The following is a 21838-nucleotide window of genomic DNA, read 5'->3' on the forward strand; positions in this document are numbered from 1 at the left end:
TCTTGGAGGCTAAACAGAGAAGATTTACGTTGAACAACAAATGAGTGACCATTAATGTTTTTCGTCAGATGTGTTCCAGGATTTATTAGGCATCCCACAGTTAGACCCCTCACAGAGCTTTGAGTCCCTGAACGAAGAGGAAAAAGAAACTATCGCGGGCTCAACCCGTGGGCCGCCGTCAGTAACACCCCTACACTCCCAGGAAGACAGTTTGCAACAATCCTCCACCCCGTCGAGAAGTTTGCTACCTGGAGTGGGTCGATCGCCAGAGATGAGCTCCTATTTTGATGACATGGCATTGACCAGTGTAAGCTTTTTATCCTTCTTTAAGACAAAGAAGTGGTGTCATAATCAAGCCATGTTTCCAGTCGTGTTTGTTTCGAATTCCTTGACAGTGTGTTTTTTTTTGTAGTATTGTCAACTGACAATAATTCTTTACCCCAATCAAAAGTAGAGAATAAGAACTTTTTAGAAGGGAGTGGGGCGTCGGGGGGGGGGGGGGTGGTATTACTATCCCGAATTTGTGTCATATTCCGAATGTCCACTTCCGAGATGTTATTTAGCAATTTATATTCAGCATAAAATGTTTATTCGTAAGCAAATACTTTATCAAACGTTATCGCCATTTAAATATTTTACAGAAAGCATGGTAAGATTCCATGTGTTAATTTTATATTTTGGCTCTGTTTTAATTGCCTGTGGAAAAGGTAGCCTTTTGGAAGTGTCTGTAAGTCAAGGTAAAGTTTAGGGAAACAACAGTGCTGACAGGCTTGTACAGGCTTGCTAACATTATGCTTATTTCGCCCCACAAAGAGGACGGATTCCCTGGAGAGATCATATTCATTTTCCGACACCGAGAGTGCTCCAGAGGTCCGTCGGTTGCGAGGGCCTTGGGGATCAGCTAGTGAAACGGACCTCATGAGAAAGGCCCTGGTTGATGAGCTCCATCAACGCTTTTCCTCGGCCGAATCTCTCAACCGGGCTGAAATTGCGGCTCCTGCTTCTCGTCGTCGGCTTAGAGCTGCAAGTATTTCGGGACTTACTCGCGGTGACCCCGAGTGGAAATCGACTTCTATTGAAGAACTGAGGGCGAGGAAAAGCTCCAAGTCAATTGAGGTATATTGAAGTTACTGGATGATAAATTTCATCTCCTTGCTTTGTTATTTAAGCATGCCAGGCTTGAAGAAACTTGTGAAAAATGTTTAAACCAATGAGGGAGGTGTTCTTATGCCTGTCATCAGTCTATAAATTTTACTTACCCCTTTATAGTTTAGGAGACTCAATGAGCCAGCCTCTGAGACTGGAACCAGACTGAAGTGCTAGGACAAAGGCGACTAAAAAGAGTATTATTTTTCCCTTTGAACGGGACTCTAATCCATCGCAAGTAAGCCCGTCATTTTCGAAATTTCTGAATGGACTACTTCATTCATTCTGCTGGTTGGAGAAAAGCGCGGGAAGCGTGTAGTGTCTGGCCCAAGAACGCGACCTCCCCCAGAGCTCGAACCAGGACTTCTCGATGTGGTACATTAAATTAGGTAGCCACTATATATTCTTCGTTTGCATGTGACGTCATCGTGTTCTAAAATCCAAAACTAAAGAGCCACCAAAGTTTTTATCCCCATCAGGCATAAGAGGCGTTTAATTTATATCTGTTTACAACTTTTCGGTTCAATAGCTTGCTTCGTCTGGAAACAAGCGCAGTTTGAATTTCAGAGTTATAGCGGTGTGTGACATAAAGCTACGTTCGCGTTTGTCGAAATATATATACTTATCTCGTGATTTTTAACATTTTTAGAAGTTAAAGTATTAGGAAAAGTGTTTATTTAAATGTTTCCTTGTTCAGTTCAGGTAATCCGCCATGTTGGTGTACAACGGAGGTACACCAGCATCGCGGATCCATACCGGGCTCTGTAAATTTGTGCAAAATATTTCGACGAATATCTGAAGTTTGGGAAAACGCACAGAGCTAAAACTTGGAGAAGTATCTTCCTTTTTATCTACTATGTAATAACAATAATTTCTTGACTTTATCATCTCAATGGTTTTCGAATTTTATCTTTATGAGCGAGGATTTCTTTCAGCTCGCCGCTCAACTCCTACAAGAAGAAACAGACAAATGGGAGGAAGAGAACAATTCAATCGTGATGGTGGCCAAGGAGATGGCTCAACAAATGCTACAGATCGCCAAGTTCGCTCGAGGAGGAAACCGACTTCAGGTACCTGGGCTGGGGTGGATAATTAATGCATCCCAACCGGGGTAGGGTCGGTCATTGTATGGTCTTGTAACGAAAACCTTGCTTCGGTTTCTGCCATTTCGCCAGCAATGTTTAACGAAATCGGTTTCTATGTAACAGTAGGACTCGAGTTTTTGTTCAGGCGAATTTTCGGCGACGCGAGGCCGCGTTTATGTGCTAATTTAATTGTGTAGTGGAGAAAAGGTGCCCATAAAAGTTCTTTTCTCGTCTTTGACAGAATAAAATGGAAATGATTAACACAGCAAAAGCTATCGCGTCCAATGCCAAGTTTATTCTCAAGTTTGCTCACGTCATTGCTGAACAGAGTGTCGACGAAAGGTAAGGAAAAGATCTGGCGGTCTTAATTTTCAAATTTGAGTGAGACACAAACTGCAATAGGATATTGTTTTGTTGCTTTTTTCAGGAGTAGAAATGATTTGCTGTACTATGCAGAATACCTGCCAACCATCAGTACACAGCTCAAAATCATTTCGTCTGTTAAAGCAGCCACTCCCTCGGACATTTCGGTAGGTTAACATGTATAAATGATTTGTTCTACCTTCATTAAACTCCCTTCCGACCCATGCGTAAAAAAAAAAATACTTGCTACGCAACGCTTGACAAAATGGACCTTGTTACAACGCATGCGTTCCTGTTCCAGTACTGTTCCCCAGTTTCCGCTCGCTGTTACCTGATCTGTTCTTTGCTATCTCTTGCAGGCAGACGCAATGCTGGTAAAAAATGCACAAAATCTTATGCAAGCCGTTGTGAAAACTCTAAAAGCTGCTGAGGCCGCTTGTGTGAAGGTAACGTGACACTTAGACTAACGCGTTGTTAGTTGTTTCACTGAGAAGAGAATCATAGTTAATTCAAAATATTTTTCTTGTTTGCTTTTAGGGTCTCCGCCCACCTGGGCCAGATGCCTCGTCTGATCACACGGAAGCCGCTGATCTCGCTTTTCAGTGGAAAAAGAAACTAAGAAGACAACGTGCAATCGAGGTTCTGACCGCATCACGTGACCAACTAGGCCTGCGCAGACGAGAGAAAAACAGCTCCACTCCTTCTTTGGTAGATATTGTTCACGTATAACACAAAGTCCTGCTTGCAGAGATGGGTCAGCTTATACCACAGCCAAATTATCCGTCAAGGAGAAAACGTCGTTCCCAAAAGGCTTTTATTAGTGTAAAGAATGATAATAATGTAAAGGCCATTAGCAGGTTTTCGTTGTAAAACAGACATGTAAATAGGTTTTTCACAGGTGAGTTTACAAAAAACCAATTCCTTCCACGGCTGTTTACATCTTTTTGGTTTTAGTGAGGCACGGAATAGACATTTTGTGAAAGAACTCCTGTGTACAAAGCCTCCTTTACAAGAAATACATTGTCTACATTGTCTCAACAAATTCTTCTGTTCTTTCGTACAGTGTTCATTGTTACTCACTTCTTGTAACTGTTGCTGTTTGAATAAAGCAAAAAACACAAGAACACAATGGTTTACGTAGGAATCTCGCCTTAAAGATATAACCAATCAGGGCATGCGTTGTATCGGCTACAAACACAAGCCTTATAATAAACAGCCAATATGAACGACCGAGTGCTTAAGGCAAGACTGGGCACTAGACGTCTTCTCAAAATCTACCCGTATGACCCTGCCTCGAAATTTCAGGAATTAGAGCTAAGCTGTAATTAAATATTCACGCAAAACAAAATAAAACCTGGCAAACCAAGAATTTTTTTAGAAAACGTACTTGGAATCTGTCTGGTGCATTTTTCCCCCTGAGCAGATTTTTCTCTCTTCATTAAAAGAGTTTGAAAATTGAAACCTGAAATTTCCGCCTGGGAAGAAATAATAATTATTTAATACTTGGAACTCGAATCGTCACTGCAGTCATTTGAAATCACACGGAAACCTACACCGTCTGTTCTGGTGCAGATCCCTTCCAAAACAACTAAAAAAAAGGCAGGTACACAGGTAAATCAACACGCTTCATTCCAATGGTATAAACAGGCTATAAAGTGCTGAGGTTGACTGTGAAAATTCAGTGGTTTCCTCTGGTCGCTGTGACCTTACTTCATCTCGGCTCCCTGGCTCAAGCGTTGCAAGTAAAGGCCGATTAAACTACTTGACTGATTTCAAGAGAAAAGAAGACTGACAACAGTCTAATTTGAGATTCCTATAACTTTTCAACACGAAGACAGAATTCTATTATTGCAACTACAAAAATCGGGCTAACAATGATATGAGCGGTAAACATAAAAGAGAAACACCATATTCTTCTAACACTATGTGCCCGATTCACTTACACTTGGAGTGTTTTGGTTGCTTCATATCACTTGATTTAGTTATTTTGCTTTCACTCAGGAAACTTGGGTTAAAGCAACTTGACCGAAAATAGCCGACACACATAATACAGACATATATGGAGAATTCAAGGTTTGGTGACCATCTTTCGTAAGCTGTTCCCACTTTGAGCAAAAGGAACAAAGCGACGGTACGATAATTTTTAAAGAAAGTAAAAATGAGAGCTGTAAAGTTAACGCTGCTCGAAATAGCAGCAAAAGCAAAATGACAGCAACACCTGTGAGCAAAAGTAAAAAAAAAAACACGAGACAAGCCAGGAAAACTCAATGACAATGGTGTGTTGGCGGTTTGCCTGTATTTGAACATCTCTGCAGTGTGTGCATCTGACTTATTTGAGCAGCTTATCGTGCGGTGTGTAGCACAAATGCTAAGAATACTCGGTAAGAAAGCTTTTGTGACAACAGTTGCCAAGCACATCTGAAGTATTAAAACAATTATAGTCGAACCTCCGGTTGCGACCACCTCTCATCAGCGACCAGTTTTCCAAAATAACGAAAGTTTTCAAGTCGAATCACTATATTTGGAACCTCTTGTAAAGCGACCACCTCTCGTAACCGACCGCGACCACTTTTAGAGCTAAAAGTTTGAAATTGTCTTTTGTCTTTAACCTCCCGCAAGTGACCACTTAACAGATAATAGTGCGGAAATTGGATAATATGGCGTTGTAGTTTATCAGAAACGAACCATGATACTCTGAATAATTATATGGGTTTAGATGGGCACTGACGCATGGGGTACGTCTCTGCAGTTACTACATGCTAATGAGGCAAAAGTTTGACCTAATGTGGTCTAAGCTCTTGTAAGTGACTGCCTCCCGTGAGCGCTTACGGGAGGTTCGACTGTAATTCAACAACAACTGGCAAGCATTTGACTGTACAAGTAAAATATCAAACGCGGAAGATCGTGCTTCACCACATTTCCAAACACCAAGAAGAGAGTTGAAAATACGACACGTTGCGGAGTATTTTTGACGAGCTTCGAAGTGTTTGGTAATGTGGTCAAACTCTGTCTTGAATGTTTCATACATCCTCTCAATCGAAACTCTGACTAAGGAGAAAATGGAGTAATGAAATCGTAAAAAAATCCATGCTAGTTAAGATCAGAAATCCAAACACTGTCACCGTCATTGATTTCCATTGTTTAAGCTTGATGAATTATCAATGAGTTTGAGAAGGCTGTAGCCAGAGGAAGAGCCCGGAAGCCCTGGATACTCCTATAATTTTGTTGACTGACACACAGTCAGTTTAGAAAGATCTGTACCCTTTGCGTAGCTTCTGCTGAAAGAGTGCTTTTAAGATAATCCATCAAACTTCACTCTGGTTACTTTCTCTTTAATCCGGATCAACGAAATTGACTCATGAAAGGATTATCTTAGCATTTACAAATGGTTCGATTTTTAACTACGACGTAGCAAGGTTGATTTAATCAATGTTAATTGTTGCACCATATTTCTTCGTCCTTGTTTGTGCTACAAACCATATCAAAAACGTTTTTCTAAAATAGCATATCGAACCATCTGGTGATACCAAATAGATAACTCTTATCCATAGAAATCCAATACATTCCTTACACAAACACTAATTTAGAAAAAGGCAGAATGTCTTCTGCTCCACCTTTGTGTCCACTGGTTTGGTCGCCCGCTTGGCCCTCCCTCTTCCTGCCCCTTCAAAGAAAACAAATGCAGTAGAATACACTGCAATAATTTCAATTTCATTGCGCAAGTTTTAACTCCAAAACGCCGTGTTTTTATGGTTAAACAATAGCACAGAAAGTGGCACATACTTGACAGAAGTGTCACGTATTGCGCGGTACTTCATAGACGTGTGACGTGCACCTTACATGCTTGAACAACTGAGCCTACTTGTTGACAGACGGACATCACCCACCTCTCACGCCTTGGACAACAAACAAACACAATGGGTCAAGGGATAACAGACTAAACACACAAGTTTTGGTATTAACGATCACAGTTAAACTGCTTGATCTTAGTTTGCTGCGACTGCAAAGGCAACCAAATCATGAAATCAATACTCTTTCTTCTGTTCCTTGGGTGTGTGCTACATTTCCAGCCGACGGCATCAGAGGTATGTCCGTGGATGTTACTATACCAACTGGTTCCAGTATCGACCCAAAGGTGGAACCTTCTGGCCTGAAGATATCGATCCTTTTCTCTGTACTCATGTGTTCTTTTCCTTTGCGAAAGTGAGCCGAACCACTCACACGCTGGACATCTACGAAGAAAACGACCACGACTTGAACTCAAGAATCAACGTACTAAAGAAAGTCAACCCAAAACTGAAGACACAAATTGCCGTAGGCGGATAGACTCATGAAGAAAAAAACAGCCCTTTTTCCAAGATGGTGGCAGCGAAAGAGAAACGAGCGATCTTCATCAAGTCATCCATTATCACCCTGAGGAAGTTTGGTATCGATGGTTTGGATCTAGATTGGGAGTATCCAGGCATGCGTGGTGGCTCTCCCACGTCTTTACGCATTGTAAACGATAGTGCGTAAAGATTACGGAGAGAGACTGTAAAACGCTATCTTTACGCGCATCGCAAAAAGTCGTATATAGAATGTTTACGATATTTTACGGCGACTGTAAAGCGACCAGGAAGGCGATCTTTACGCGTTATTTAACTATCGTAAATAGACAGTATTCGCTTGCCCATTTGCCATTTTGCAATTGTCTGAATTTTCCGCAAATTTCTCTCTTTTTTTAACAAATGGGAGTTCGCGTCAACATATCTTCAAGAGCACTGCGAAAAGTCGTGTAGATACTTACGATATTTTACATTTCTGTAAAGCGATCACCGAACTATCGTAATTTGGGCTATTATTTACGCACATCCCTTTCAAGGACCAACCCAGCCGCAACAACACGCTTTTAATACCTTTCAAAATATTTTATTGTCGTAATTCTTTCAAAGTTACTTAGCTAGAGGTTTAAACGACGAAAGACATATAATTATACATACAGGATAAGGAATGAAAAATTAAATTATTATAAATATAAGTATAGGATTCGCTATAAATATATTGTCGTGAAGCTACCATAACCTCTTTACGTGACCTACATGTATCCTTAGTTTTCAAATAATGATACAAAGTACAACAACAGCGTGGAAATGTAAATGTGAAAGAAATTAGTAAGTAACCATACCTGTTAATCCTGGCTTATATATATTTTTTTTAAAAATTGGTTCATATATATATATAATATTTACTTTTAATTTTAATTTGTGTGGAATACCTGTGTGTCATTTTTATCTTTCCTGCGATGTCACACCTCACATATAGCTAAGAATATTACACAATAAATTTCTATTGCATTACATTGCATTGTATTCAATTGTGTTATTTTGTAGTTCGTCACAGCAAGATTCAATACTGATAAAGTATGGACGTTTTTCTCGGTATGCAGTCACCTGAGATTTAGACTGCGACGTTTCGACTGTTTATTGAGAGTCTTCATCGACTGATTACACATTACAAACTGATTACCCGTTAAGCACTATGTCGTCTGTGATTGGTGTGAAGTTGTTGCCTCAGGCGTTTGTTTTCGTACAGTGGTGTTGTTGTGTTTCTTCATCTCGACCAATGAACATTGGTACTTCGATCCAATGTAAATGATGCGGTCAGCCTCGTAGGCGTGCTCTGAAATGTAAGAGGCCTGGTCCATTTCACCGCTATAAACTCTGTCGCATTCACAAGGAATGCAATCTTAGAAAAGAATCATCGACAGGCTACATGGAATACCGTGAGCTACTGAATTTTCCTTGGTTGGATCAACAGCGTCCTTCGGTTGTACCATTTATTTATTTATTTGTTTATTTATTACAATTTAATTTCAATTAAATCTAAGTCTAAAGGCATACACAAACAGGCAAAGCCATAAGGATAATCTGTAAAAGAGTGGAACACTCCATGCGAGACAGATCACCATGTAGCTAATCTAAATAAATAATCGTGTAATAACAATCAAGAAAAAAAAACCAAATTAAATATTCATTCCTCACTTAAAAACTTCTTCATTCCCGACTTAAAAACTGCACAACTAGGAGATAACCTAATATCGAAGGGTATCGAATTCCACATCTCAACAATTCTATTAAAATGTGTGATTTAAGTGTGGTGTCGAGCTTGAAAACTGCGTGCTCTGTTGTAGGCAGCGATGAAACTTTGCCAGGAAATTTTTCGCTACAATTGTTTCCCATTTCGAGACTTTGAAATTTTTGATTGAATGGAAAACGCATGGACATTAAATCTTGTTCTGTGGCTTTTCTCTTAGTGCATGGTTACCAAGCATTTTGTTCGTGACCTGCGGCGTGTCGTGTAAAGGCAGGCGCAGCATTGTTTATGACTGACTCTACTGCGCAGCCTGCCTTGCTTCAGGTTATTGTTTTATTGTAGAATCAGGTCACGGTCATTTACATTTAAACCTGATACCGTGACAATTGTTAATCTATGTCGGATGAATGTAACGTAACATTGTTGAAGCGCTAACAGATTGTTACATGGGTTGATTTATAAGCAACACGAACCTTGCATACGACGGCTGCTCCTGCTGTCCGAGCGGCAATCAAAACGGAGCTGTCCGACCAAAATGACACGATAATATTCCTTTTCTTTCCAGCTAACAAAAATAAAGGCAATCGTTAAGTTGCTTTGGCCTCTTCTAATAGTTAATTTGAGAATGTTGGGTTTATTTTCACGAGGGACGGCATATTTTGTTTAAAATAACACAACTGTTATCCTACCTGGCGACACTTGACGAACGACGAGCGACTTGTGATGCCGGACGCCGGCGACCCATTTTTGGCGCCAAATTAGCACTCGGAGACAAAATGTTGCATATTTTTCTCTTTGTACAATCATATAGTTTTTACAACTGTAAATCCCTTTTCGTGAATATTAAATGCCATCTCCAGCGAGAAAAGCTGCCTGATTTCAATACTACTCCTGTTAATTTACATTGACGTGAGGACAGTAAAGCTTTTCCCACATGTTGAATCCTGATTGGTCAATTCAAATTTCAGGCGCGCCAGCCGTATGCAAGGAAGCCACTTCAACAAAGAAGATCGGTCTAACGATGTCGCGTTAGAAATCATTTGCGTGACAGAACGTTTAACGATAGCCTTGATGTCGGGTTGGGTAATGTCTGCTAATGAGATGTGCAGATTAGCGGAGTTTGAGTTTCAAGACCGGCGGTGTGTGACGTACTCGGTGGAACACTGGCACGAGTGACGAGCAGCTTGATATCTCTTTGCACGTCACACGCGTGTTTCGATCTACAGAGCACCGTGCGCGCGAGCCGTCCGTTCTGCCGGCTTCAACAAATTCAATTGTCGTTTTTAAATAGAAAAGTTGGCCATAAGAAGAGGGCAGTCCATTAGTGGGTAATCATAATCGTAAAACAAAGTAATTTTCTCAGGTTCTTCAGGCGGTAAAGTGCCAAGAAATCCAAAATCCTTCAGCTTCATACTTGACGCCAATTCCTGTTTTTCTTCCCGTTCTTTGGATTGATAAATTCTTATGTTTAACGTGCATGGTCCCAATTCCCGCTTGACAATCAGCGTTATTCCATATACGGAGATGTTCGAAGGGACCTGGACACTAATGGGACTAGGAATTGAAGTGACATCTTGCATGGAGATACTGCACAAGTCCAGCATGATGTAACTGCAGAAAAGACAACAACTCGTAAGAATATAAGAATTCGATTATTGCCCGGGGGTGGGGGGAAGGGGTAATTAAATTACGGCTTCTAGCGAGAACGATAATTGGAGACAGGGCGCTTGATGTGCTCTACCAGGAACCCATAGCTCTACTGAACTCAGGGCGTAGTAGTTTACCTTTGTGCACAGGGAACTAATATTGGAACTGTTGGGCAATAGCGGCAATAGATCGAGTTATTACGGTTAATATTACTCTTTATGCTTTCTTTGTTTCAAGATTTTTTTTTTCAAGATTTTTTATTTATAAACTACAAAACATAGTTGCACTTCATTTTAACATGTAATACAAAGTAAAAAGTTACATTTCTCTGGCACGGTTAGTCGAGAGCTTAGTTTAAGGAAATAGACCTGAATAGCGTTTTCCATCGGTTCTGTTGAGTTTGGTACTGTTCAGGATCTTTGTCAGATTCCCAAAGAGTTATGGAGTATTTCTAAGAGGTCGTAAAGTAACGAAGCATTTAAATTCGTGAGGGTAGAATTCAATGTTGAGTCGGTAATTATTTTCTGTCAATACTGGCAGTCTGTCAATTGCTATTCTTCACTGATCAATGTAAATTTTACAAAGGAAACGAATCATTTCGCAAATCTGGCGCTCGCTAAAATATAATGTTTTCTGCAAAAAGTGTTGTAATTACCCTGAAATCTCCTCAGCAACAGGCTCCCACAATCCCACACTGCAGTTAGGACAGGGCTGTAGTTGAGCCGATGGTTCTTCGTAATATTCGAGGTCAGCGGCTTTCCTGATGGGTTCGGTCAATTTAAACTTACGACGAAGCTTCTTAAATTCGCGGTAATCGATCTCTTTGTCACCGTCTGAGTCCAGAGCCATGGCCATAAGAATGATTTCCACTTGAGTAGCAGGTGCTCCTGCAAAATGTTAGTAAAGAAGTCTTTAGAAATGAAAATGGCCCTCATTATGAGGGCGTTCATGGGACAGGCTCGCTTGTTTTAAGCGCACATCCGTGAGAATGTCACGATCCTCTTGGTCAACATTACGACTTGGGACCTCTGGGCGAAATAGGAAATTAAGAGAGATAAGGAGAGCGTTATTTACAATGGTTGCTCGTTCTACGCATTTTTGGAAACCATCCGTGAAGTTGGACGCATGCGCACAGTCAAACCGTAACCACGATTTTGTAGAGACGTGACTGGTTAGTGTCAAGCCTGAAAGGAAAACGTATGCAATGCCCAGGACCACGCCTTTTCCTTGGCCTTTTTCTGTCGGCTCCGTTAACTAGTACTTCCTAATCCGAAAAACATAAGAAACTTAATTGATCAGGAATTTAAATGAAGAAATATTACATTTGACCTCTCATTTAAAGTTTGATCTTAAGTGCATGTAATAGTTTTTCTTTTCTCTTCGTAGTGTTTATTCCATGTTTGCAGAGTAGAAACGTACTTCTGACAGGCAAAATGTCGGTCGAGTTAGTCGGGTCGAGTGCTGGTTTGATATGAGTAAATTAACCGTATTCAACAAACTTCAAAAGCGTTTCGCTGCTTCGTATTTCAAGAATGCTTTATTTATTTGTGCTATACAGGAGAAAAATATTTAAGCCTCTTGTTGCTATGGAATCATTTCTAGATTAACGTAGTTCATTATTAGCTTGAATAAACCCTTTAAACTCTTTTAAAGTCTACAATTTAGCTTGTTTATGAATTAACCCATTTAATTCGTCTTTCTATGTACTAGTTCAGATACGTACCCAAGTCTCTCATACCATCAGCAAACTCTTCGTAAGAAAGTTTACCACTGTTGTCTGAATCGAATCGTCGAAAAAGATCAAGTATTCGCCCATAGTTTTCATTCATCCAGTGCACCATACGCTCTTGGAAGTCGTGAAAAATCTTCTTCGAGGAGACCAGACTGCTAACTTGCGATCGACGAATTCTCTGTTTGAAGATCAGGCAAGAGGAAGGCGATTAAACGATGAAATACTCGTTGTCTCAGAGTAATCTACTGATGACTCATACGATAAAAAAGCGCTTTCGAAAAAGTGTGAAGTGATTTTGCAGTTGCATTGATCTTGTGCCACTACACTTTTATCTCACTTAAGTGTTTTGGATGTGCAACTTGCCCAGATTAAAACACACAGGGGCAAACCGTCGTTGAAATTTGCGTAAAATGATGAACAAGATAGCATTTGATATGTAGATTTATCGCTAAGAGGTTGCATTTTATCTCTCGCTACAATCCAAGCGAATTATTTTCGACGTAATTTTCGTCCGTCGACAGCTATCGCGAAAACATACAGTGTACTAAGATAAAACTGTGAAGTGATTTAAAAGTATATATATAATTTTGATAAAGAAAAAAAAGATAAAATATGCAAGGTGAAAACAAGGATATTACCTTTTCGGCCATCATCCAATTTTAAGGTCTGGCACTTTCTATCTTATTAACGAAAATCGTTAATCGCTCGCGTACAAGGTGTTTCGTTGCTTATAACGGAAACAATTACTCACATTAAAGACAATCGCAGGGTTATTGCTTGAAAAAGATATTTAATTATTGTGGTTTCTCCAGCTCATTACCATGTTTTGATGATCAAAAGATGACACTGATGTGAAGCTTATAGGAAATAATTCATATATGAACTGCGGTTGTAGATGAAAGTGAAGAATGATCATCGCAGTAAATTTTCCAATTTAAGCAATTGGAAAGAAGAAGCCCGAAAAAATCAGGGCTTCAACGGGATTCGAACCCGTGACCTCCGCGATACCGGTGCGATGCTCTACCAACTGAGCTATGAAGCCACACATTGGGAGCGAGGTCAATTTATTGAGTTCATATCTTCCCGTGAGGAGTGAAATGATGTGAAGTTTATATGAAATAATTCATATATGAACTGCGGTTGTAGATGAAAGTGAACACTGTTAAGCTGCTAATGAATCCAGGAAACTTTATAGTCGACCCCTTACGAAATTAGGTTTCAGTGTAAGCTTTGAAGACACAGATTGTTTGGTTTTACGGAGTTTACTTAAGGGAACACCTGCGGTTCCTCCGTAGGCCCTTCCGAAAAAACACCAATTTTGTTTTTGTTATCACCTGTGGTTATATTGTTGTAATAGCTTCTAATTTCCATTGGAGCAGCGAATGTCTTTCTAATCTACCATTTTTCTTGTTAATGAGCTGCAACAGCACAGAAAAACGAGATTTTTGTATGCTCGGGTTTATAAAATTTGATCGTTGGGTTTCGCAACAACAGTATTTTGGAGGCAATATCAGCGAGGCATCGAAACAGTTACCATATGCAATGTGTTTTCATTGCACTTCGAGCTTACCTCGTTATAGCTTCAGTAACAAAAATAAATCTGGTAAACCAGTAAGATATTAAATTTAGTTTATTTAATGGACATTCAAACAAAAATAACACACGAAAAGAAATGTGAACAAAGTTGCAGCTATTTTTCCCCAGAATATTAGCAATATAAAATTTCTCTCACTCTAGCGATCTTGGCCTTGAGTACAATTTCAACCAGCTCTTTTAATCAACACTTTTCGGCGATGTGTTAATTTTTTGTTCGTAAAGCAATGGCAAATCCAACCTGTAATATTTTATCAACCAGCTGCCCGTGCGATATGAGAGTAATCAAACGTAGTCTTAGGTGGCTCACTAGAGTATTTACGAACACCCTCCCTATATAGAGCGCGAGCTGCGCGAGCTGCGCGAGCTAGGAAAGGAAACTTAGTTTATTTCTCTTAACGTTTTCCCGTAAAAGATTTACCAGTATGGGTACTCTTATGATAAGGCTTATTTTTTGAAAGTCAATGTTTGGATTAAAGCCGTTGCCATAGCAACATCTCATCTAATGACAGGCAGATATATCCCTCATTTTGGCCTAAACTCCTTAATATTTATACTTTCCTTGGGTAAAATTTTTAATACTTTCCAGATCATGGAAATGATATTGCCTGACGTTTTGAATTGGTTAAAAGTCAAGGTTGTTCAGACGGCTTTTCCAATATTCTGTAATTTGTCATTCTTCTAAATATATTAGATTAGCTCTGACAGATTTTAACAAAAATAGCTAGGGTATTTTATAGGAATTGTATGTGGTTACAACTGAACCAAGTTTTAAAAGAAAATTCACTGTAGGAAACGCGAGAAAATTCACTGTCAGTTCTGCTTTTTGTCCCTATATTGACATTATAAAAATCGAAAAACACTTACGTTTTCCTTTGAGCGCGCGCAGATTACGTGCAATCGTAAAACTATGGGAGCCACCTTAAAGCAAAAATATTAATTCTAAGAAAAACAGTTTCCGCGAGCGGACAGAATTCTATTTTATAGGCCTTTTTGCATATCTTGCAAATTGGTGAAAGAAAATCGCAAGAGAAAGAAAAGCCGTGATTTGTTTACCCTTCCAGCTCTCGACAAAAAATTTCGTTTTCCAAGTACGTGTGGAAAATGGCTGTTTTTACATCGAGTGCTTTCTGCAACAGGTTTAGGATGAAAAACTCATACAAGCAATGACGGCAAGTTTGCCTCTCTTTTAGCCAATCAGTGAAAGAGAATGGTCCTGGCAAAGGAACCCAATCATTGTCCGCGCTTGGACTTGATTGGTTCGTTACGTCATTTCAGCTGTGATTAGTTCCTCTTTTTGTCCCTACAATTCGCCTTCCCAGGGCGCGTTCCATTCTCCCCAAATTTCGGGAAATTCTGGTTCAAACTGGTTCAAAGTCGTATGGAAAAGAAAGTTTCCGGAAATTCGTTTCGAAAATTTGGGTCAACCTCTCGAGGTTGTCCTTTTTTTCCGGAAATTTGGAACTTCCGAAATTCCGTGTTCCCTTTGTCATTTCTTCCCGGTATAGTATATATGAATCGGCCCTAGTTCCTCTAGTCCAGAATTTTGCCTCGACCAAAGCAACAAGATGGTGGCGAGTCGGCACTACACTGGATGCAAAAACGATCTGTCACAGTTCGAGCCTGTTCTTGATTACTTATCTTCCACAAAAACGTTAGAATCCGGTTTTCTGGAGAATTGTGGACTGGTCGTTCCGAATTTCCTGTCGGTATTCGCCCGGTTTGCATAATCCCCCGCGAGAAAAGTTCGCAAGTTTCTCTCACGAAAATGATGTCTGAGTCAGTCAGGTAAATATCAAGGAAGAGTTTGCCTAAAATAATCGTGAATGCGTGTTAAATTTCTTTGCATGAAGCAGTTTACAGCTCTCAAGACAGCCACTTCATCATGATCCTTCATGATCAGCATTTTGTTGAGTATGAAATCTTGGCGGCCCAAGCGGGAATGGAAAGCCGAGGTCGGTTCGGCCTGGTGGAAGTCAACACAGTACTCACTAGCCGACATTTTGCATACATCATTCATCCACTCGCAAGCCTTCCTGGCTAGGTCTTCATCGTATTCCGCGCGCTTCTTGTTCTCCAGTTCGCGGGTCAATCCAAATCCTTTTGAGCGAGACATTTTGACACGGAGTATCGTCTTTTCAAAGCGTGCTCAAAGTGGAACGCTTGCTGGTCTGCGAGTAGATCTCTTATGTAGCTGTCCTTTGAAAGACCTTGACACACACCCACTAAATACAAGCACTTATATCACAATACAGTCCCCCAAGAGGCCCTGTGTAGGACAAAGGACTGGGTGGAATAAGGACAAGAGAGCAACTGACTGTCCTCTCTGAGGGCGGATTTCTAAATACTCTATTTATCATTTCAACGACGGCAATCGTGCAGCTATACCATGTTTAGGACAGATTCAAACCCTGTTTAGTTGAACCATAACCCAGGACCATAACATACATAATTTTAGAGATAAAACCTTGTAGTATAATTCTACGGTAGAGGTGTTACGTTGAATGTTAGTTGTGTTAACAAACGCCACAACTGAGTGTAAACGACTCGACTTGATTGACTCGGTTCGCTAAGTGAGAATGGTTACTATTTAAGAACGACGCATAAAGGCTGGTTTTCACTCGCACATAAGTGACATGCGCAGACTTACCGAGTCTGCCGTTAAGAAGTAACAATTAGCGCCTTTTGTAAGGAAAATTCCTAACAAAATACGTCACTAAACAGCGGCTTACTGCCTGCGTTATGTTACTTATATGAGTATATTGGTCGGGTCCGATTTTTGTACCTGCGCTTTGATTATGTAAACAAAAACAGTATTTTTGGTTGACGATTTCTAGTAGCTTTGCCACGAAAGCAACAAAAAAACCCTCTGGCACCCGAAGGATGCCCGCCTTTCTCCTCTGAGTTGTTTAAGTTGCGTAATATTCTTTAGTTTAAGTTTTTCTTAAGGTTCTTGTTGTTTGAGTTTGGTGTTATTGATCTTTATAATTTTTGTATTGCGCTGTTTATGCTATTTTGGTAGCTGGAGGTTTCGCACCCAAGTGATTTGACACCCGCCGAGTTTGCACCCACATCGACTCAACTAGCGATCAAGTGCTTTAATAAAACTTATCTTTCCCTTACCGAGAAAAAAGGGCAACATTGTGGGCATAATGAAACAAAATCACACAAAACATGTTTATTTCTCGTTCTTTAATCCACTGAAGGTGAAGGCGAACTCGATTTAGAAAGTTTATAATGAGTTCAGGGGTGCGAGCTGGGTGGGTGCGAACTCGATTGAGTGTGAAACAGGTAGCCTTCGTTATTTCGGCCAGATAATTTTTATACATATAAATCGTACCTTTTTCGTAGCTTCGGCGACATATCAGGTGAGTTTGTTCGCGCCATGGTTCGTAGTTTGGCGAAACGTAGTCGAGCTAAAATAACCACGGCAAGACCAAATGAGCCTGCTATGCCGCCAAAGCGTACCAAAAAGGTTAGGTATTTACCGTACCCAAATTCGACCAAGTGAGGATTACATTGTAGCCATACGGGTCATTAACTTGATATCGCAGAATATCAGGACAGTAGACACGGCTTCTGATTGGCTAATTGCAAATTTGGATACGGTAATGGAACCGTAGTGAAAATTAGAAAGAAAATTATTTCGCTTCTGCTTACTCTGTCGAGGGAACTTGTACACGATCGTACTTTCGCATAATGTGAACTGTGCAAGTCCTTACAGAAGCATAAATTTCTCAAGATCAGTGAATTTGACATTTGGTTGATGGTTTGTAGTATGGTCCTCGGGAGTATGGTCCTTATAAAGAACGCGAGCAAGATCCGAGTGTCAGAGCTATTCTAGAGAAATTTTTGAGATTTTTGTCGAATTGTTACCCAGAGTCAAAAGGATGTAACAGCAGTTAAGCCAGATTATTATACATTGAACTCGCTACCTCTTTTCTGATTGGCCAAAAGCGTACGGTGAATTTTCGAAATCAGCGCCTGTGACGTCATCTAGCTGCAGATTATACAAAAGTCATGTCAAGGACACTCAAGGTCACGGGTAATCATGTCATGTATGACCGCGGTGCACGGTAAGGGTTATTAGCCGAAGCCGAAGGCTGAGGCTGACAAAATCCTTTGAAATCAGACTTTTCAACCGTAGATTGAATACCAAAAAGCGAGGAAATTCGTTAAGTGCTTTCCACAGAAATTCTCTTAAATACAGCAACGATAAAGGAGGTAAACTCAACCGAAATTGACTCATTTTTTACTTAAAATTTTACGGCGAGAGAAACACAGGATTACGCGCCATTACAGCACCAAGCTACAAACAACCAAACAAACTCTCACAACTTCTAAACACTCAATTTAATTTACTTACAGTGACTTTCCTTGCCATTTAAAAGTGAATAGCGATAAACTTGCGTTGACTTATCGTCAATGGCAGTGTAAACAAGGCAAAAGATTGACAATTGCTGCTAACTTTTCAGATTTTTAGGAGCGAATTTAGGAGCAGTCCGTACTCGGTCCCGTACTCGGGATCCGGATGAGGAAATCAGGACCGCTGGAGCGCCTGCGATTAACCAATCAGACTCAACGATTTAGGATTCCGGACCGCTGGGAAGCTGGAGAAAAAATATATATTAGTTCTAGGCGCATATGTAATCGTTCTGCCATCAGTGATACTTCTTATAACGACAACGTTAGATTTCTAGCTCGATTTAACAAATTGACGTCAGTTTTTTATGCGTCTGTCCTCTTATTGATGATAAAAATGAGCCAATCAGCGCTCGTGAAATTGGACAGTTTGTAAAAATTTCATTGACTTACTTCTATGTAGAGTTTTTCGCCAACTTCGCGGAGAGAAATGAACAAATCCAAAAGAGACTCCAAAGAAGCTTTCGATCAGGTCGACTTTAATTTGGACACGAATTCGTCAAGTCTAAGATTTTTCAGTGATCTGTGCAAGTAGTTGACAGCGTCACCTAATGTGAAAACATAAAGGCAAAGTTATCTACAGTGTATTGGGTCTTTCGGTTGTATTACTTTTAACTGAGTAATCTGAGAGAAACGTCTGTTAAGAGTTTCTCTCAAATTACTTAAAATAAATTTTAAAAAGTATTTCTCTCAGATCTACAACGAACTGTGCAAATAATTTTTCAAATTTTAACAAACATCTAAAAACCCAAACTACGCAGAAGCATGTCCTGAGACCGCCATACTAATGTTTTTGTTTTCCAAGTCAGACCGTTTAGCTCATGGCCGTTCTACAACTTAGCATGAACATCCCTTCCTCAATGGAGGAGAGGTATAACATAATCAGCCGTGGGGTTTTTGTCATCACCGTCGTTGCATTTTTAAACCAAGAATAGACAGACCTATTGTTAAACTTCTTGTCTTATGAGAATTTTGAAGAGCCTGAAAAGTTAATTCCAAGAGATGTCAGAAAGCAAAAACACCATATTCTTCTAACATGAATTGCTCGATTTACTTATACTTGGAGTGTTTTGGTTAATTCATATTACTTGATTTAGTTATTTTGCTTCCACTTAGGAAACTTGGGTATATAGCCGACTTAGATAATACAGACATATATATGGAGAAATCAAGGTTTGGTGACAATCTTTCGTACGGAACAAAGCTACGGTACGATGATTTTTAAAGAAAATAAAAATGAGAGCTGAAAGGTCAACGCTGCTCGACATATCAGCGGTCGCAAAAGCAAAATGACAGCAACACCTGTCAACAAAAGCCAACAAAAACACGAGAGAAGCCAGGAAAACTCAATAACAATGGTTTGTTGGCAGTTTGCCTGTATTTGAACATATGTAGTGCGTGTATCTGCCTTATTTGAGCAGCTTATCGTGCGGTGTGTATTTTGTGATAACAGTTGTCAAGCACATCTGAAGTATTGAAATAACCACAGTCGAACCTCCCGTTGCGACCACCTCACCTCACCAACAAGTTTTCCAAAATACCAAAAGATTCTAAGTCAAATCACTATATTTGGAACCTCTTGTAAGCGATCACCTCTCGTAAGCGACCGCGACCACTTTTAGAGCTAAAAGTTTGAAATTTTCGAAGCGACCACTTGACAGATAATGGAGCGGAAATTGGATAATAAGGCGCTGTAGTTTATCAGAAACGAACCATGATACTCTGAATAAATACCTATTATATGGGTTAGATGGGCACTGACGCACGGGGTAAGTCTTTGCAGTAATGGTCTAAGCTTCCGTAAGCGACCACCCCCCGTAAGCCCTTACGGGGAGGTTGGACTGTAATTCAACAACAATTGGCAAGCAGTTGACTGTACAAGTAAAATGTCAAACACGGAAGATCGTGCTTCACCACATTTCCAAATACAGAGAAGTGAGTTGAAAATACAACGCGCAGCGGAGTATTTTTGACGAGCTTCGAAGTGTTTGATGATGTGTCAAACTCTGTCTTGAATGTTTCATATATCCTCTCAATCGAAACTAAGACAAAGGAGAAAATGGAGTAATGAAATCGTAAAAAATCCAGGCTAGTTAAGATCAGAAATCCAAATTAAACACTGTCACCGTAATTGATTTCCATTGTTTAAGCTTGATGAATTATCAATACGTGTGAGAAGGCTGTAGTTAGAGGAAGAGCCCGGAGGCCCTGGGTACTCCTATAATTTTGTTGACTGACTCACACAGTCAGTTGAGAAAGATCTGTACCCTTTACGTAGCTTCTGCTGAAAGAGTGATTTTAAGATAATCCATAAAACTTCACTCTGGTTACTTTCTCTTTAATCCGGATTAACGAAATTGACTCATAAAAGGATTATCTTGCCATTTGCAAATGGTTCGATTTTTAAGTACAACGTGGCAAGGTTCATTTAATCAATATTAATTGTTGGCTATCTGCTATTCGTCCTTGTTTGTGCTACAAACCATATCAAAAACGTTTTTCTAAAATAGCATATCGAACAATCTGGTCATACAAATAGATAACTTTTATCCATTGAAAACTAATACATTCCTTACACAACACTCATTTAGAGAAAGTAAGAATGTCTTTTGCTCCACCTTTGTGTCCACTGGTTTGGTCGCCAGCTTGGCCCTCCCTCTCCCTGCCCCCTCAAAGGAAACAAATGCAGTAGAATACACTGCAATAATTCCAATTGCATTGCGCAAGTTTTAATTCCAAAACGCCGTGTTTCTATGGTTAAACAATAGCACAGAAAGTGGCACATACTTGACAGAAGTGTCACGTATTGCGCGGTACTTCATAGACGTGTGACGTGCACTTGACATGCTTGAACAACTGAACCTACTTGTTGACAGACGGACATCACCCACCTCTCACGCCTTGGACAACAAACAAACACAATGGGTCAAGAGGTAACAAACTAAACACACAGGGTTTGGTATTAAATATCACTGTTAAACTGCTTGATCTTAGTTTGCTGCGAATGCAAAGGCAACCAAACCATGAAATCAATACTCTTTCTTCTGTTCTTTGGGTGCGCGCTGCATTTCCAGCCGACGGCATCAGAGTACGTCCGTGGATGTTACTATACCAACTGGTCCCAGTATCGACCCAAAGGTGGAACCTTCTGGCCTGAAGATATCGATCCTTTTCTCTGTACTCATGTGCTATTTTCCTTTGCGCAAGTGAGCCGAACCACTCACACGCTGGAGATCTACGAAGAAAACGACCACGACTTGTACTCAAGAATCAACGCACTAAAGAAAGCCAACCCAAAGCTGAAGACACAAATTGCTGTTGGTGGATGGACTCATGAAGAAAAAGACAGCCCTTTTTCCAAGATGGTGGCAACGAAAGAGAAACGAGCGATCTTCATCAAGTCATCTATTGACACCCTGAGGAAGTTTGGATTCGATGGTTTAGATCTAGACTGGGAGTATCCAGGCATGCGTGGTGGCTCTCCCAAGAGTGACAAAGGACGATTCACTCTACTGTGCAGAGAACTGAGGGCTGCATTCGAGGCTGAAGTTAAGGCGTCTGGAAAGGAACGCTTGTTGTTAACAGCCGCAGTAGCAGCAGGACTCTGGACCATCAAAGGAGCATACGATATTGCTGACATTGCCGAGCCTCTTGACTGGATCAACTTAATGACTTATGATCTTCACGGTACGTGGGAGTACAAGACCGGACATCACACTGCTATGGGACCGGACGGTGACAAGCTAACCCTTCCTTTCGCTGTCTGGTACTGGATGAA

At 40.3% G+C, this 21838-nt stretch overlaps 2 protein-coding genes and 1 pseudogene across 3 annotated transcripts in view; 2 read left to right on the plus strand and 1 right to left on the minus strand.

The window, feature by feature from the left end:
- LOC145477956 (uncharacterized) overlaps positions 1-5511 on the plus strand; it is a 32455-nt gene extending 26944 nt beyond the window's left edge. For both annotated transcript variants that reach the window (XM_081455834.1, XM_081455835.1), the window contains exons 25-31: positions 69-307; positions 814-1116; positions 2082-2216; positions 2473-2573; positions 2659-2761; positions 2954-3040; positions 3132-5511. In XM_081455834.1, the coding sequence (XP_081311960.1) occupies positions 69-307; positions 814-1116; positions 2082-2216; positions 2473-2573; positions 2659-2761; positions 2954-3040; positions 3132-3323 (1160 nt within the window). In that variant the 3' untranslated portion in view covers positions 3324-5511. The remainder of the gene's footprint in view (positions 1-68; positions 308-813; positions 1117-2081; positions 2217-2472; positions 2574-2658; positions 2762-2953; positions 3041-3131) is intronic.
- Positions 5512-8666: 3155 nt separating this feature from the next.
- On the minus strand, positions 8667-12695 carry LOC145470408 (uncharacterized). The gene is made up of 4 exons (XM_081454221.1): positions 12684-12695; positions 12037-12223; positions 10969-11200; positions 8667-10277 (listed from the first exon to the last, which is right to left on the minus strand). Exons 1-4 carry the CDS (start codon positions 12693-12695, stop codon positions 9950-9952), a joined length of 759 nt encoding a protein of 252 aa, XP_081310347.1. The 3' UTR covers positions 8667-9949.
- Positions 12696-20574: 7879 nt separating this feature from the next.
- LOC145477963 (chitinase-3-like protein 1 pseudogene) overlaps positions 20575-21838 on the plus strand; it is a 2180-nt pseudogene continuing 916 nt past the window's right edge.

The sequence above is a fragment of the Orbicella franksi genome, chromosome 2, assembly GCF_964199315.1.
Source record: "Orbicella franksi chromosome 2, jaOrbFran1.1, whole genome shotgun sequence".
In the NCBI taxonomy this organism is placed as follows: domain Eukaryota; kingdom Metazoa; phylum Cnidaria; class Anthozoa; order Scleractinia; family Merulinidae; genus Orbicella; species Orbicella franksi.

Coding starts and splice junctions, on each gene's coding strand:
- LOC145470408 (XM_081454221.1), bottom strand. Junction 11,201..12,036: donor TGATGGTATGAGAGACTTGG/GTACGTATCTGA, acceptor AACATTTTGCAG/GAGCACCTGCTACTCAAGTG. Junction 10,278..10,968: donor GTTGCTGAGGAGATTTCAGG/GTAATTACAACA, acceptor TCTTTTCTGCAG/TTACATCATGCTGGACTTGT.